The following is an 18336-nucleotide window of genomic DNA, read 5'->3' on the forward strand; positions in this document are numbered from 1 at the left end:
TGACCCACCTAACCTGCATATCTTTGGAATGGTCATCATTAGACTTTTAATGATAGGTCTGGCCCAAAAAGTTAAAATTCTAAATTGGGGCAAGGCCAATTTTGATGGTATCAAGCAGGAACTTTCAAAAGTTAATTGGGGGAGTCTGTGGGAAGGCAAAGGGACGTCTGGTAAGTGGCATGTTTTCAAAAGTGTGTTAACTAGGGTTCAGGATAAACACATTCCTCTTAGAGTGAAGGGCAAAGCTGGCAGAAATAGGGAGCCCTGGATGACCGGGATATTGAGGCCCTGGTCAAGAAGAAGAAGAAAGAGGCACATGACATGCATAGGCAGCTGGGATCAAGTGAATCCCTTGAAGAGTATAGGGGGTGTAGGAGTAGAGTCAAGAGAGAAATCAGGAGGGCAAAAAGGGGACACGAGATTGTTTTGGCAGATAAGGCAAAGGAGAATCCAAAGAGCTTCTACAAATACATAAAGGGCAAAAGAGTAACAAGGGAGAGAGTAGGGCCTCTTAAGGATCAACAAGGTCATCTATGTGCGGATGCACAAGAGATGGGCGAGATCCTAAATGAATATTTCTCATCAGTAATTACTGTTGAGAAGAGCATGGATGTTAGGGAACTTGGGGAAATAAATAGTGATGTCTTGAGGAGTGTACATATTACAGAGGAGGAGGTCCTGGAAGAGCGCATCAAGATAGATAAATCCCTGGGACCTGATGAAGTGTATCCCAGGACATTGTGGGAGGCTAGGGAGGAAATTGCGGGTCCCCTCGCCGAGATATTTGAATCATCGATAGTCACGGGTGAGGTGCCTGAAGATTGGAGAGTGGCAAATGTTATGCCTTTGTTTAAAAAGGGCTGCAGGGAAAAGCCTGGGAACTACAGGCCAGTGAGCCTCACATCTGTGGTGGGTAAATTGTTGGAAGGTATTTTGAGAGACAGGATCTACAGGCATTTAGAGACGCAAGGACTGATTAGGGACGGTCAGCATGGCTTTGTGAGTGGAAAATCATGTCTCACAAATTTGACTGAGTTTTTTGAAGGGGTGACCAAGAAGGTAGATGGGGGCAGTGCAGTTGATGTTGTCTACATGGACTTTAGCAAGGCCTTTCACAAGGTACCGTACAGTAGGTTGTTGCATAAGGTTAAATCTCACGGGATCTAGGGTGAGGTATCTAAATGGATACAAAAGCCAGAGGGTGGTTGTAGAGGGTTGTTTTCCAAACTGGAGGCCTGTGCCTCAGGGATCAGTGCTGGGTCCACTATTATTTGTCATTTATATTAATGATTTGGATGAGAATATAGGAGGCATGGTTAGTAAGTTTGCAGATGACACTAAGATTGGTGGCATAGTGGACAGTGAAGAAAGTTATCTCCAATTGCAACGGGATCTTGATCAATTGGGCCAGTGGGCTGACGAATGGCAGATAGAGTTGAACTTAGACAAATGCGAGGTGATGCATTTTGGTAGATTGAACCAGGGCAGGATTTACTCAGTTAATGGTAGGGCGTTGGGGAGAGTTACAGAACAAAGAGATCTAGGGGTACATGTTCATAGCTGCTTGAAAGTGGAGTCACAGGTGGACAGAGTGGTGAAGAAGGCATTCAGCATGCTTGGTTTCATCGGTCAGAACATTGAATACAGGAGTTGGAATGTCTTGTTGAAGTTGTACAAGATATTGGTAAGGCCACACTTGGAATACTGTGTGCAATTCTGGTCACCCTATTATAGAAAGGATATTATTAAACGAGAAAAGAGTGCAGAAAAGATTTACTCGGATGCCACCGGGACTTGATGGATTGAGTTATAAGGAGAGGCTGGATAGACTGGGACTTTTTTCTCTGGAGCATAAGAGGCTGAGGGGTCATCTTATAGAGGTCTATAAAATAATGAGGGGCACAGATCAGCTAGATAGTCAATATCTTTTCCCAAAGGTAGGGGAGTTTAAAACTAGAGGGCGTAGGTTTAAGGTGAGAGGGGAGAGATACAAAAGTGTTCAGAGGGGCATTTTTTTTCACACAGAGGGTGGTGCGTATCTGGAACAAGCTGCCAGAGGTAGTAGTAGAGGCGGGTACAATTTTGCCTTTTAAAAAGCATTTAGATAGTTACATGGGTACGATGGGTTTAGAGGGATATGGGCCAAATGCGGGCAATTGGGATTAGTTTAGGGGTTTTAAAAAAAGAAAGGGCGGCATGGACAAGTTGGGCCGATGGGCCTGTTTCCATGCTGTAAAGCTCTATGACTCTATGACTAATTCCAGGTTTTAATTTCATTGAAATTTCACCACCAGCAGTTGTGGGATTGTAACCCGGATTACCAGAGCATTACCCTGGAATACCACGGCCTCCCCTTGTGAAAGGGAGTCTCCATATTGTGGGCAGCATTCCCTCAGTCAGTTAGAGCCAGAGTCTGCCTCTCATCCTATCCCCCATGCCCATCCTTGACCCCCACTAACCCCCATGCATCCCCCATGAACATTAACCTGAACTTCCCCAAAAGCTTCCTCAGATTCTCCTCAATAACCTCCTCAAGGCCCTGAAAACTTCGCCTGAGAACATCAAAATCTTCACCACTCCAAAAACCTCCTCATCGACATCTCTCTCCCCCCAGTTTCTGAAAAGTTAAATATTTCCTTCCTGAACAAAGTTAGCCCCAAAAAAGGGCTTTTCTGACCTGAAAGCGGTCCCTGAAACTGAAGGCGGTTCATTTCCTTTTAAGGGAAATATGCAAATGAGAAAGCGAATGTTTTATCAACGTTTCCCTTTTTGGATAGGAACATTCAAACATTTATCAGAATAATATGGAAGGATTGAAGGAAGGACCTTGATGCAGAAGTCTTCAAGCAAAGCGTGTGACACCTTGGCCTTTGAAACTCACTCAATGTGACTGTAAGATGTACTGTTTAATGTCGGCTGGCAGCATGTGAGACTTTTGGCGCTAACTTACCAAGTAAAGGCGAAGGTGTGAAGTTTTGATTTTGTGCTATAACCAACTTCAGAGCGTAACCTGGATTGTTTAAGGGTGAAGACGTGATCCTGAGAGACTGGAGAGAGAGCGCGCGCTATAACCAACTTCAGAGCATAACCTTATGCGGGGATGAAGATTTGATGCTGAGGGACTGTGGAGCTATAACCAACTCGAGAGGAGAGTATAACCTGTTGTGTTGGTTGCACTTTTGTTAGATCCCCTTGTCTATTAGGTGTCTTCTCAATGGAAACTTGATCTTGGTTGTTCTGTTACTGAAGGAGTTGATGGCCGAGTCTGGTGGAGCTCCACACCAATATGTGGGCAACACTTTGGATGCTTTGAATGTGCTTCTGTTGTGGCGCATATCCTTCTGGATACCTGTGGATTTGAGGCTTTGGATGTCCATTGTCTGCAGGGCTTCCCCAGTGCTGGATATGCAAATATTGCTTCTTGCAGCAAATTCCTGAGGACGGAGACCTGTTGTACCTGAAAATACTCAAACCAGAGCCTCACTTTACCCTGCCATCTCAATGGGACTGTGGTGATTGTGTTCATCTACAACCCTTGGGTTCCATACATCGCTCTGCTCACCTTCCTTGCCAGGTATGTTAACAAGGTTAGCAACTGTTCAAAGATCAGGGAAAAGTATGGAATCTGGACCATCAAGTGCAAGGTCAAGGTGACACTGAAGACTGATAAGTGTAATCCTCTACACCCCCACCCCCCCGCATCCCATCCCCCCATCTTTGAAATCCAAGGAAGCCATGGCTATCATTTCTGGCCAGATGTTTGTTCCTGTGGAAAGTGCTGTGCTCTCATCTGCAGGAATGGCAAGCACGAAGGACATCTCAGATTTGACAAATGTCTCTAATGTATTATGTTTCTTGTGCATTTAGAAATCATAGAAACCCTACAGTGCAGAAAGAGGCCATTTGGCCCATCGAGTCTGCACCGACCAAGATTCCACCCAGGCCCTATACCCACATCCCTACATATTTACCCACTAATCCCTCTAGCCTACGGCACGGTAGCACAGTGGTTAGCACTGCTGCTTCACAGCTCCAGGGTCCCGGGTTCGATTCCTGGCTCGGGTCAGTCTGTGTGGAGTTTGCACATTCTCCTCGTGTCTGCATGGGTTTCCTCCGGGTGCTCCGGTTTCCTCCCACAGTCCAAAGATGTGCGGGTTAGGTTGATTGGCCAGGTTAAAAAAAAAAATTGCCCCTTAGAGTCCTGAGATGTGTAGGTTAGAGGGATTAGTGGGTAAATATGTGGGGGTAGGGCCTGGGTGGGATTGTGGTCGGTGCAGACTCGATGGACCGAATGGCCTCCTTCTGCACTGTAGGGTTTCTATGATCCCGGGACACTAAGGGGCAATTTAGCATGGCCAATTAACCTAACCCTAATCTTTGGACTGTGGGAGGAAACCGGAGCACCCGGAGGAAACCCATGCAGACACGAGAATGTACAAACCACACAGGCAGTGACCCAAGCCGGGAATTGAACCCAGGTCCCTGGAGCTGTGAAGCAGCAGTGCTAACCACTGTGCTACCGTGCCGCCCCACATTTGTTTAGTGGTTTGTTCTATTGATGCCACTTTGTCCACCTGGCAGCCCATGTCACTGCAGCAGCATAATCTTAATTGCTGGAATGTTTGTCTCAAGTGGTTTAATGCAAGGTAGTTACTTCACTGTTTCCCCTGGGGTTTTCAGAGTGGGGCTTGATTTTGGTCTTTACAGGGAAAGTCGTGACTGGGTGGGGCTGGGCTCGCAGGAACCCAGTTAAGTTGTGTGGGGGCTATGAAGGAAATAGTTCTGAGTCTGGATTTGGAAACTGGGATCTGCCAGAAAGGTCTGAAGTTTTACCGAAAGAGAAAATGCTGGAAAATCAGGTCTGGCAGCATCTGTAAGGAGAGAAAAGAGCTGATGTTTTGAGTCCAGATGACCCTTCAGCTTAAAACTTAAGCTCTTCTCTCCTTGCAGATGCTGCTAGACTTACTGAGATTTTCCAGCATTTTCTCTTTGGTTTCAGATTACTGCATCTGCAATAATTATATGGAGAACTATAACCAACTTGAGAGGAGAGCAAATGATGGCTGAATCTAGTGGAGCTCCACACAAATATGTGAGCAACACTTTGGAAGGAACTACAAAAGGTAAACGTAGCCCAATCCATCACGCAAACCAGCGTCCTATCCATTTGATTTGATGTATTAACATAAGTGAAAAGTATTGTTTCCTGTGCGCTATGCAGACAAAACATACTTCATAGAGAAGGAAACGAGTGCGGAATGTACTGTTGCAGTCATAGCTAGGGTGCAGAGAAAGATCAACTTAGTGCGAGGTCGCTCCATTCAAAAGTCTGACAGCAGCAGGGAAACAGCTGTTCTTGAGTCAGTTGGTGCGTGACCTCAGACTTTTGTATCTTTCCCGAAGAAAGAAGGTCAAAGAGAATGTCCGGGATGCGTGGGGTCCTTAATTATGCTGCCTGCTTTGCTGAGGCAGCAGGAAGTGTAGACAGTCAATGGATGGGAGGCTGGTTTGCATGATGGATTGGGCTACGTTTACGACCTTTTATAGTTACTTGCGGTCTTGTGCTGAGCAGGAGCCATACCAAGCTGTGATACAACCGGAAAGAATGCTTTCTATGATGCATCTGTAAAAGGTGGTGAGAGTCATAGCTGACATGCCAAATTTATTTAGTCTTCTGAGAAAGTAGAGGCGTTGGTGGGCTTTCTTAACTATAATGTCGGCACGGGGAGGCCAGGACAGGTTGTCGGTGATCTGGACACCTAAAGACTTGAAGCTCTCGACCCTTTCTACTTTGTCCCAGTTGATGTAGACAGGGGCATGTTCTCCTTTACACTTCCTGAAGTCGATGACAATCTTCATTTTGTTGACATTGAGGGAGAGTTTACTGTTGCTGCACCAGTTCACAAAGTTCTTGACCTCATTCCTGTGCTCTCTCTTGTCATTGTTTGAGATCCAACCCACTATGGTGGTGTCAGCAAACTTGAAAATTGAATTGGAGGGGAATTTGGTTATAGATGTATAAGTATAGTAGGGTGCTGAGAACACAGCCTTGTGGGGCACCTGTGTTGAGGATGATCGTGGAGGAGGTGTTGTTGCCTATCCTTATTGATTGTGGTCTTGAGTTAGGAAGTTCACTTACTAATGAAGTCAGCTACTGTAGTGGCATACTCGTTCGGGCTGGTCGCAGAGTTTTTAAATACTGACCAGTCCGCTGACTCCAAGCAGCCCTGTAGGGGATTAGCGGATTCCTCAGACCAACATTGCACGACTCTGATGGATTCTCCTGCTTCAGTTTTTGCTTGTAAGCTGGGAGCAGGAGCACAGCCTTGTTGTCTGATTTACCAAAGTGTGGGTGGGCAATAGAGCGGTAGGCACGTTTAGTTTATTTCAAAAATATACTTTATTCACAAAAAGAAACTCAAATAAGACATTTCAAATGACAGATCCAATAGTTACAAACAGTCCAATAAATGAATCATTTTTACCCTACAGTACAGTGCTTATTTACAAAACATTACATTCATTACATTTCATTACTTAAAACTATGTACATGCATCACCCGAGTTTACTGTGTGCCGTTATTTTTCAGGTTGGCACACAGTTACGCAGGCCGAGGGTATTCTGCAGTTACCCGGCCCTCGGTCTGCCTCGGTTGAGACGCTTTACACGGTGGCCTTTCCCCTTTGTGACTTTGCGGCGGCTGCCCAAAGCTTGAGCGCGTCCCTGAGCACGTAGTCCTGGACCTTGGAATATGCCAGTCTGCAACACTCAGTCGAGGACAATTCTTTCAGCTGGAAGATCAGCAAGTTTCGGGCGGACCAAAGCGCGTCCTTCACCGAGTTGATGACCCTCCAGCAGCAGTTGATATTTGTCTCGGTGTGCGTCCCCGCAAACAGCCCGTAGAGCACAGAGTCCTGTGTCACCGAGCTGCTCGGGACGAACCGCGACAAATACCACTGCATCTCACTCCAGACCTTCTTTGCAAAGGCACATTCCACAAGGAGGTGTGCGACCGTCTCATCAGCCCCGCAGCCGCTTCGAGGGCAGCGTGTGGTGAGGTTGAGCCCTCTGGCGTGCATAAAGGATCTGACGGGGAGTGCCCTTCTCACCACCAGCCAAGCCAGGTCTTGGTGCTTGTTTGTGAGTTCTGGTGATGAGGCATTCTGCCAAATGACATTGACAGTCCGCTCAGGGAGCCATCCGACAGGATCTGCTGTCTCCTTTTCTCTCAGGGCCTCAAGGACATTACGTGCTGACCACTGCTTGATAGCCATGTGGTCAAAGGTGTGTTTCCGGAAGAATTTCTCCACGAAGGACAGGTGCTGCGGTACGGTCCAACTACTTGGAGCGTTCCGCGGCAATGTGGCCAGACCCATCCTCCGAACACTTGGGACAGGTAGAACCTCAAAAAATAGTGGCACTTGTTGTTAGTGTACCGAGGATCTACACACAGCTTGATGCAGCCGCACACAAAGGTGGCCATCAGGATGAGGGTGGCATTGGGAACTTTTTTTGTTTGATATTTGTGTAGCAGTGGTCTAGGGTGTTTGGGCCTCTGGTGGAGCAGGAGACGTGTTGGTGGTAACTTGGTAGAACGCTCTTGAGCTTGGTCTGATTGAAGTCCCCGACCATGATGAACAAGGCCTCGGGATGTTTCGTCTCAAGGTGTATATTTTGGTGTATATTTTGTCCAGTGTGATCTTCACGCCCGCATGGGGTGGGATGTAAACTGCTGACTCCATTGACTCTGTCTATAGTACCAGCTGCCTCAGCAAAACAGCCAGCATAATTAAGGACCCAACGCACTCTCTTCCACCACCTTCCGTCGGGAAAAAGATACAGAGGTCTGAGGTCATGTACCACAACCAACTCAAGAACAGCTTCTTCCTGCTGCTGTCAGACTTTTGAATGGGCTTAGTTGATCTTTCTCTACACCCTAGCTATGACTAACACTAAATTCTGCATTCTCGTTTCCTTCTCTATGAACAGTATGTTTTGTCTATAGTGTGCAAGAAACAATACTTTTCACTATGTTCATACATATGACAAATCAAATCAAATAATTTGCTTTTATCTCTGAAGTTTTGCTGTTTGACGGTAGATCTTTCTCTGGAAACTGCTGTATGGGGGTCAGGAAATCTGTACCTTTCTACCTGTACCTTTCTATCTATCCCAAGGGGTCAAAAGGCAGAAACTCTAGCATCCACTTGAGCATAATCTGTTTTTGGTAATAATTGGTTCTGAAGTAGGATATATGCCTGTGGGGATTTTGCTTAAATTAGAACTATAGCAATAAATAGCTGTTAAGAATTATACTTTGTCATGTTTTAATTGGTTACATTTATGCTGTTGAAGGGAGATTTAAAGAATAGGTTTAGAGAAAATAATATTGTTAGTTTAGGTGCCTATATAACAATTTATATTCGTAGGTACCTGTACAGCAATTTATATTGGTAGGGATAGATAGTACAGAATAAATGTGTATGAATTTATTGTTATACGATCACAAAAGGCATGCATTTCAGCTCCACCATATTAACAGAAGTTCAGAATATTAAAATGACACAAAATGCATACTAGCTGGGCTGGTTTAGCCACATTCCTGAACACAATTAGCTGGCTTATTCACAAGCTTGTGTATAATAGACCACATACTGGTGGCTGGTACCAGTCTATGGTCCAAGGTCTTGGATGAAAACCAGACACATGAGATTAGGGAGGGCATTCATAGAAAATGATAAGGAGGCCGACTGGACAAGGAGTATTGTAAATTCAAGGACTCCAGATGGGAGAAAGGAACAAAATACTAATGAGTCGTGTCCATGGGACCACGAGCTGATCATGCATATGCCCTCCTTATGTCATGCCTTTTCCATTGGATATGTGACTAATGTATATATTGGACAAGGTCCAGCTGTGATGGGCTGTGTAGGTGCTTGAAAAATATATAAGAATGGATGTTTTTCCTTTGTTCGTCGGAGAGAGGTACCAGATGCCATCTCCCTGCCGGTGAAATAAACCGTTTGATGCGAGGACCTGAGCGTTGAGTGATTTCTTTGAGACTCCCGCTAACAGTTTGGTGCCGTGACTCGGATTCCTCAGTTGACTGATACCATCAGAGAACCAGGTGAGTATATTTACTCATATAAGTACAGACTTATCACGAGACACGGGTGGTATTCGGCGACTGACGAATTCCGAACTTGTGAACAGGGTCTGGCCAGCAGTCACATGGCGGTGGGTAGTTCGTTAAGAGATGTAGGCATTGTTTACTGTATTAGAATAACTTGACTTGTGACCCGGCAATCAGCCAAAAAAAGTGTCTACTATAAGTAATCCGGAAAGGATTAAAAGAAACATGATGTGGAGATGCCGGCGTTGGACTGGGGTAAACACAGTAAGAAGTCTCACAACACCAGGTTAAAGTCCAACAGGTTTATTTGGTAGCAAAAGCCACTAGCTTTCGGAGCGCTGCTCCTTCATCAGGTAAGGGGGAGTTCTGTTCACAAACAGGGCATATAAAGACACAAACTCAATTAACAAAATAATGGTTGGAATGTGAGTCTTTACAGGTAATCAAGTCTTAAAGATCCAGACAATGTGAGTGGAGAGAGCGTTAAGCACAGGTTAAAGAGATGTGTATTGTCTCCAGACAGGACAGTTAGTGAGATTTTGCAAGCCCAGTCGTGGGAGTTACAGATAGTGTGACATGAACCCAAGATCCCGGTTGAGGCTGTCCTCATGTGCGGAACTTGGCTATCAGTTTCTGCTCAGCGACTCTGCGTTGTCGTGTGTCGTGAAGGCCGCCTTGGAGAACGCTTACCAGAAGATCAGAGGCCGAATACCCGAAGATCAGAGCCCGAATTGACAGATTAATATAATTATAGATGAGGGAAATAATTCAGTGGAATAAATGAGAAAAGAAAATGAACAGGGTAATAAAAGATATGTTATAGAGGAGCTGATAGTAAACAGAGGAGGACAGAATAAAAAGTGAGATTCATTGGACACGAGAGACATTTAAAGGGATTCTAGGAAGTAGAATGCAGTTTAGGTGATAGCTATGGTTGAAGGGACAAAGTTTCCTTAAAAGAAAGAAGAGGTAAGATAGACACTAAACTGTTCTGAGTTTGGGATGATTTTAACATAAGAAAATGTGCTGTAAGCAAGTTGCCTTAATAAAATGATGTGATTTAACAACAAACAATAAAAACAAGTTATGGCCTGGGATCAAATTGAAAGGTTTGATTTCTGTTTCAAAGATGTTATTAGGTTACAGAATTTGGTAAAAAACATTGCAGAGGACTGGGGGAAGGTTATTTGTGTACAATGGCTTTTCACCAGAAAAGGGGCAAGACCTTTTGCAGATTGAAGACTTTTGAGCTATTGTAGGAAGTTTGTGGAAGATTATGCCCAGGTGCTCAAGCTCTTATAGGACTTGATGCAGGGAGGAAGGGCTAGTCAGGAAAAGATAGAGGGGGGAGATGCAGAAGTGCAGGCTTTGTGACAGCACCAGCTTTGGGATTGCCTGACATCACCAAACCATTCCACACTTTCTGTAAGGAAAATGATGGAATGCAGGCAGCTGTACTTGCTCCGCAGCAGGGACAGACTATTAGTGAGAGTGACCCCTGAACAAGTGAGGCTTGCACCCAAATGGACCGGACCCTACGACATCATTATGACCAGTGACACTTGTGTTTGTATTGATATGAAAACTGAAGAGTTAGAATCCAAAGGATAATGTCTGAGCCCACCATGATCCCGATATGCTGAATGTTACCAGGCGTGGGTTAGCAATTGGGCGTTCACGTTTATTTTTCATTTATATGGGGTGTACATTATTTTTAAATGGCCAATATCATGGACTCGACCAAGGTGCCGCTTGCCGGAGCCACCTGAAGAGATAGAAATGTTAAGGCCCGCCTAACCTAAATCAGATTCTCTCCTTTTACCCCGAGGGCATCAACTCGCATGGAAGGAGTTAAATTAATACTACCAACTTCTAATGCATGGTGCCGCCAGGCTCCTTTTTTAAACCTATAGGTCATGAAATGTAAATGGGTACTTCAAATGCAACACACCTTGGCGGGCCGAAATCCCATGGGCTACGGAGCATTGTACAACTTCACCGACGGAATCTGCATTCCAGCAGGAAAAGACTGGACTAAAGACAGGACTTTAATGCTTGGTTCCAAGTTTGTGCGGGCAAGGGTCGCGTGTGTCAAATGCACTTCCGATGGGACCACCGGTTGTGCGGATCGCAGGGAAGCGCGGGAGCAAGATGGGTGTGTTTTTGGAATTATATGTGCCCATCCCAACTGCCCAAGAAGGGACTCGGAGTATGTGGATATTATGAGGAGACGGATGCAGCGGCACTGTCCCTGTGTTTGTTTTTCCCTTCCTACTACTCCACCGTCCACTCCGACTCCCTCTCCAGCAATATTGACACGTCCCATGGTTTTTAACGGACCAGAAAACAGGATTGTATTTTTAAACGAAGGAGTCTGCAGGGAGCGGGCGGAGGGCGGAGCTGAGCGTAACTGTGAGTATAAAACTAACTTACTTTTTTTTCAGAGCAGCCGGAAACCGGAAGTCGGCCGTGGGGAATTCTGGGAAGGTTTGTTGTTTGCATTTACAGTGCGGGTCGCAGTGGTTGCTGGTTAAGTGTTTTATTTTTACCTGTATATAAGTTGGGCGGTTATCCAGAGAGGATGGAAGTGAAGGCAGTGCAATGTTCCTCTTGCAGAATGTTTGAGGTGAGGGACGCCATCAGTGTCCCTGCTGATTCCACCTGTGGGAAGTACACCCATCTCCAGCTCCTCAAAAACCGTGTTAGGGAACTGGAGCTGGATGAACTTCGGATCATTCGGGAGGCAGAGGTGGCCATAGACAGAAGCTTCAGGGATGTAGTTACTCCGAGGAATGAAGATAGATGGGTGACGGTTAGAGGGGCTGGGAGGAAGCAGTCAGTACAGGGATCCCCTGTGGTCGTTCCCCTCGGCAACAAGTATCCCGCTTTGGATACTGTTGGTGGGGGGCGGGGGCGGGGGCGGGGGGCGGGGGCGGGGGCGGGGGGCGGGGGCGGGGCGGGGGGTGGGGGTGGGGCAGCCTACCAGTGGTGAGCCGCAGTGAGCGGATCTCCAGCACTGAGTCCGTCCCTGTGTCTCAGAAGGGAAAGGAGGAGAGCAATAGTTATTGGGGACTCGTTAGTTAGAGGGATAGATAGGAGGTTCTGTGGCAGCAAAAGAGACTCATGGATGGTATGTTGCCTCCCGGATGCAAGGGTCCGTGACGTCTCGGACCGTGTTTTCAGGATTCTTAAAGGGGAGGGGGAACAGTCACAAGTTGTGGTACACATCGGTACCAATGACATAGGTAGGAGAAGGGACGGGCATTTAAAACAGGAATTTAGGGAGCTAGGGTGGAAGTTGAGAGCCAGGACAAACCATGTTGTCATCTCTGGTTTATTGCCGGTGCCACATGATAGCGAGTTGAGGAACAGGGAGAGAGTGCAGATAAACACGTGGCTGCAGGGATGGTGCAGGAGAGAGGGTTTCAGCTACGTGGATAATTGGAACGCATTCTGGAGAAGCTGGGACCTGTACAAACAGGATGGGGTTGCACCTGAACCAGATGGGCACCAATATCCTGGGAGGGAAATTTGCTACGGCTCTTCAGGGGGGTTTAAACTAATTTGTCAGGGGGATGGGAAAAGGAGCTGTAGTCCAGAAGTCAGTGTTGGGTGTAGTGAGGAAGATATCAAGGTTGCAGGAGTGTACCGGTAGACAGGAAGGTGGGTTGAAGTGTGTCTACTTCAATGCAAGGAGCATCTGAAATAAGGTAGGTGAACTTGGAGCGTGGATTGGTACTTGGGACTACGATGTTGTGACCATTATGGAGACATGGTTAGAACAGGGGCAGGAATGGTTGTTGGAAGTTCCGGGGTATAGATGTTTCAGTAAGAGTAGGGAAGGTGGTAAAAGAGGTGGAGGAGTAGCGTTGTTAATCAAGGATAGTTTAACGGCTGCAGAAAGGCAGTTCGAGGGGGATCTGCCTACTGAAGTAATATGGGCTGAAGTTAGAAATAGGAAAGGAGCGGTCACGTTGTTAGGAGTTGTCTATAGACCCCCAAATAGTAATAGAGATGTGGAGGAAGAAATTGCTAAGCAGATTATGGATAGGTGTGGAGGTCACAGGGTAGTTGTCATGGGTGACTTTAACTTTCCAAATATTGATTGGAACCTTTATAGGTCGAATAGTTCGGATGGGGTAGTTTTTGTACAGTGTGTGCAGGAGGGTTGCCTAACACAATATGTGGATAGGCCGACAAGAGGTGGGCCACATTGGATTTGGTACTGGGAAATGAACCGGGCCAAGTTTTAGATTTGGTTGTGGGAGAACACTTTGGAGATAGCAACCACAATTCGGCGTCTTTCTTTATTGCAATGGATAGGGATAGGAATACGTACGGCAGGGCAAGGTTTATAATTGGGGGAGGGGTAATTATGATGCGATTAGGCAAGAATTAGGGAGCATAAGATGGGAACAGAAACTGTCAGGGAAAGGCACAAATAAAAAGTGGAGCTTGTTCAAGGAACAAATACTGCGTGTCCTTGATAGGTATGTCCCTGTCAGGCGGGGAGGAAATGGCCGAGTGAGGGAACCATGGTTCACAAAAGAGGTTGAATGTCTTGTCAAGAGGAAGAAGGAAGCGTATGTAAGGATGAGAAAACAAGGTTCAGTTGGGTCCATTGAGGGTTACAAGTTAGCAAGGAATGAGCTGAAAAAAGGGCTTAGGAGAGCTAGGAGGGGACATGAGAAGTCCTTGGTGGGTCGGATCAAGGAAAACCCCAAGGCCTTTTACTCTTATGTGAGGAATAAAAGAATGACCAGGGTGAGGTTAGGGCTGGTCAAGGACAGTAGTGGGAACTTGTGCATGGAGTCAGAAGAGATAGGAGAGGCGATGAATGAATACTCTTCTTCAGTGTTCACCAAGGAGAGGGGCCATGTTTTTTGAGGATGAGAGTGTGATATAGGCTGGAGGAGGCAGATGTTCTGAGGGAAGATGTATTAGCAATTTTGAAAAACCTGAAGGCCGATAAGTCCCCTGGGCCTGATGAGATATATCCTAGGATTCTTTGGGAGGCAAGGGATGAGATTGCAGAGCCTTTGGCTTTGATCTTTGGGTCCTCACTGTCCACAGGGATAGTGCCAGAGGACTGGTGAGTGGCGAATGTTGTTCCTCTGTTCAAGAAAGGAAATAGGAATGACCCTGGTAATTATAGGCCGGTTAGTCTTTCTTCGGTGGTCGGCAAGTTAATGGAAAAGGTCCTGAGGGGTAGGATTTACGACCATTTAGAGAGATGCAGCTTAATCCGGGATAGTCAACATGGATTTGTGAAGGTTAAGTCTTGCCTCACAAATTTGATTGAATTTTTTGAGTAGGTAACTAAGTGTGTTGATGAAGGTAGAGCAGTTGATGTCATATACATGGATTTTAGTAAGGCGTTTGATAAGGTTCCCCATGGTCGGCTCATGAAGAAAGTAAGGAGGTGTGGGATAGAGGGAAATTTGGCCGATTGGATAAGTAACTGGATATCTCATAGAAGACAGAGGGTGGTGGTGGATGGAAAATTTTCAGACTGGAGACCAGAGACCAGCTGGGTCCTCTGCTATTTGTGATTTTTATAAATGACTTGGAGGAAGGGGCTGAAGGGTGGATCAGTAAATTTGCAGATGACACCAAGATTGGTGGAGTAGTGGATGAGGTGGAGGGTTGTTGTAGGCTGCAAAGAGACATTGATAGGATGCAGAGCTGGGCCGAAAAATGGCAGATGGAGTATAACCCTGATAAGTGCAAGGTGATTCATTTTTGTAGGACAAATTGAATGCGGATTACAGGGTCAAAGGTAGGGTTCTGAGGAATGTGGAGGAACAGAGAGATCTTGGGGTTCATATCCACAGATCTCTGAAGGTTGCCACTCAAGTGGATAGAGCTGTGAAGAAGGCCTATAGTGTGTTAGCTTTTATTAACAGGGGGTTTGAGTTTAAGAGCCGTGGGGTTATGCTGCAACTGTACAGGACCTTGGTGAGACCACATTTGGAATATTGTGTGCAGTTCTGGTCACCTCACTATAAGAAGGATGTGGAAGCACTGGAAAGAGTGCAAAGGAGATTTACCAGGATGCTGCCTGGTTTGGAGGGTAGGTCTTATGAGCAAAGGTTGAGGGAGCTAGGGCTGTTCTCTCTGGAGCGGAGGAGGTTGAGAGGCGACTTAAAGGTTTATAAGATGATGAGGGGGATAGATAAGAGTGGACCTTCAAAGACTATTTCCTCGGGTGGATGTAGCTGTTACTAGGGGGCATAACTATAAGGTTCGTGGTGGAAGATACAGGAGAGATGTACGAGGTAGGTTCTTTACTCAGAGAGTGGTTGGGGTGTGGAATGGACTGCCTGCTGTGATAGTGGAATCGGACACTTTAGGAACTTTCACGCGGTTATTGGATAGGCACATGGAGCACACCAGAATGATAGGGAGTGGGATAGCTTGATCTTGGTTTCGGAAAAGGTTCGGCACAACAGCGTGGGCCGAAGGGCCTGTACTGTGCTGTACTGTTCTATGTTCTATGAGACATTTTGTATGATAATGTGAAACATGAGATCAATACTTCTGCAATTCAAATGCCGGAATACTGTTCAGAACAATCTAAACCATGTCTGTTTTGTTCAGTAAAATTGTTATGAGACAGGCTGCCGACGCCATGGGGACCTCTCGAGTTCAGAGACAGCGGCGAAAAAGCGGAACAGTTAGGGACGTGCTCACAGGAGTAACCACAGGAACCTCCCTAGTGAATTCATTGGATATACAGGGGTTAAATGAGAAGGTGGAACAACTTAAATCGGTCATGAGGGATCTCTTAAAAAACGATCAGAAAAAACACAAGAAATACAAGCAACCTTGGGGGAGGCTGGTATGGATATCCAGTTAGATGTAATCACAGTGCTGGAGGCCCATGCTCGCACAATTAACCACCTGATAGAGAAAGGGAGGACACTGAACGATTACGACAGGGGCAACTTTGTCATGCTTACGGCCTATGGATGGTGGGACAGATGAGACACAATCTCGGTCAGATCCAAAGGGAGGAGGTACCCGATTGGACTGACAGCTCCCGCCTGGCACAGATAGCCAGACGGGCAGGGGCATTGAAAAAATGCACCCTCAAAGGCCTCACGAGAGTATACCCAGTAGTCCCAGATTGTGGGATGAGTGAGGCTACTGGGGTGGGGATGGTTCTGATGATCCCTATAGTTACACCGGGCTCAGGACCTTTTCCCTTGTTCCAGCTGGAAAACATCGGGGTAGTATGAGGGAATACCTCCCTCTGTTATCACCTGACCGAGACAGCAGCCATTCATAGGAACAATTCCTTCTATGGAGTCTCCCTTGCAGCGTGTAAGCAGAGGGGTGACATTACCGTGTGCCCCCATCCTGTGGGACAGGGAGACATGTACGAATGTGGCTTCAACCATACTGAGGGATGCGTCCTGGAGATCGAGCCAGCCTCTGGGCACTTTGCCCGCACATGATGTGGGGGCATGGGCAAAAACTGTGTCTCCACCACCATGATCTCAGATCGTTATGATGGCCGGTTATGCATGATCTCCGAACCCAACTTTTATTTCACATCCCTTCGGCCTGTCACTATAGGCCTAGCGAGGATCATTCAAGTTAGGCTCCGAACCCTAGAGGCTATCAATGTCACAGACCCTTCATGATACCTTACAGGACTTTTAAGAACCAGAACTGGCCCCTATCCCACACCTAGCAGAAACCCTGAGAGAGCTAAGATTTAGTCGGACACTCAGTTAAATTATACCACCAGCTATAAACAAAAATTCAGACTTTAGAAAAGGACACTGAAATGGTATTACAGGAAGAAAGCTGGTGGCAGAGACTGGGATTGGGGACTGAATGTTAATAGACACCCTTGGATTCGAATCATTTCACACATAGTATTGGGCCTACAACTATTACCAGCCCTTGCATGGCGCTTGCCAGTCCTGCAAGAAATACCAGCAACACCAAAGGATGAGGGCCACTGCCAAAGCCTTAAGGGACATGACTCAACATGGCGGGCAGGGTAATTCGGACCAATTCAATTTGATATAACCGGCCATTATTCCTGAAATCATGTGACTGCAGCACAATGAGGCAGGGAATACTGGGCGACCTGAAATTTCTAACGTTCTACAAAGGTTTCGGGGGCTGAGGGGGTCGGCACCTTACCGAAAGGGGGGATTGTTGAAGGGAGATTTAAAGAATAGGTTTAGAGGGAATAATATTGTTAGTTTAGGTGCCTGTATAACAAGTTATATTTGTAGGTACCTGTATAGCAATTTATATTGGTAGGGATAGATAGTACGTAATAAATGTGTGTGACTTTATTGTTATACGATCACAAAAGGCATTCATATAAGTTCCACCATGTTAACAGAAGTTCAGAATATTAAAATAGCACAAAATGCATACTAGCTGGTTTAGCCACATTCCTGAACACAATCAGCTGGCTTACTGACAAGCTTGTGTATAATAGACCACAGATACTGGTGGCTGGTACCAGTCTATGGTCCAAGGTCTCAGATGGAAGCCAGACACACAAGATTAGGGAGGGCATTCATAGAAGATGATAAGGAGGCCCACTGGACAAGGACTATTGTAAACTCAAGGACTCCAGATGGGGGAAAGGAAGATAATACTAATGAGCTGTGTCCATGAGACCACAAACTGATCATGCATAAGCCCACCTTACATAATGCCTTTTTCGTTGGATATGTGACTAACGTATGTAATCTGTAATCAATATTATTAGATAAGGTCCAGCCGTGATGGGCAGTGTAGATGTTTGAAAAATGTATAAGAATGGATGTTTTTCCTTTGTTCGTCGGAGAGAGGCACTGGGCTTTAACAGAAGCCATCTCCCCGCCAGCGAAAATAAACCGTTTGATGCAAGGACCAACCCTGAGCGTTGAGTGATTTCTTTGAGATTCTCTCCCGCTAACAATGCTAATTCTTGTTGTATTTTAACTATTCTTAAATAAAGTTTGTGTTAATAAAAGCTTCCTAGTGGGTCAATAGAATCACACCTGGAATGTAACTTTATGCTCGCAAAATCATAATATACCTTGAAATTTCTGACATGGTCCCTAATCGTGACAATCCGTGGCAGAGCAGGCAATCTCGACAAGACTTGCCCCAAATGTGGCCTCACGCATAGGTGCTGAAAGCCAAGGATAGCCAGGCATCGGATGGAATGGCCAGCCTACCACCA

The 18336-nt window shown here is 46.1% G+C and overlaps 2 protein-coding genes and 1 long non-coding RNA gene across 3 annotated transcripts in view; 2 read left to right on the plus strand and 1 right to left on the minus strand.

Moving 5' to 3' along the window:
- LOC144496867 (uncharacterized) overlaps nucleotides 1–18336 on the plus strand; it is an 825626-nt gene that overhangs the window by 30533 nt on the left and 776757 nt on the right. The window lies entirely within an intron of this gene.
- Nucleotides 6389–11586, minus strand: LOC144497833 (uncharacterized). The gene is made up of 2 exons (XM_078219274.1): nucleotides 11568–11586; nucleotides 6389–9500 (listed from the first exon to the last, which is right to left on the minus strand). Exon 2 carries the CDS (start codon nucleotides 7375–7377, stop codon nucleotides 6664–6666), a length of 714 nt encoding a protein of 237 aa, XP_078075400.1. The 5' UTR covers nucleotides 7378–9500; nucleotides 11568–11586; the 3' UTR covers nucleotides 6389–6663.
- The window catches only part of LOC144497480 (caspase-9-like), a 40678-nt gene continuing 38107 nt past the window's right edge, over nucleotides 15766–18336 (plus strand). The window contains exon 1 of the mRNA XM_078218816.1: nucleotides 15766–15975. Within this exon, the coding sequence (XP_078074942.1) occupies nucleotides 15766–15975 (210 nt within the window). The remainder of the gene's footprint in view (nucleotides 15976–18336) is intronic.

The sequence above is a fragment of the Mustelus asterias genome, chromosome 8 (genome assembly GCF_964213995.1).
Source record: "Mustelus asterias chromosome 8, sMusAst1.hap1.1, whole genome shotgun sequence".
NCBI classification, from domain to species: Eukaryota; Metazoa; Chordata; class Chondrichthyes; order Carcharhiniformes; family Triakidae; genus Mustelus; species Mustelus asterias.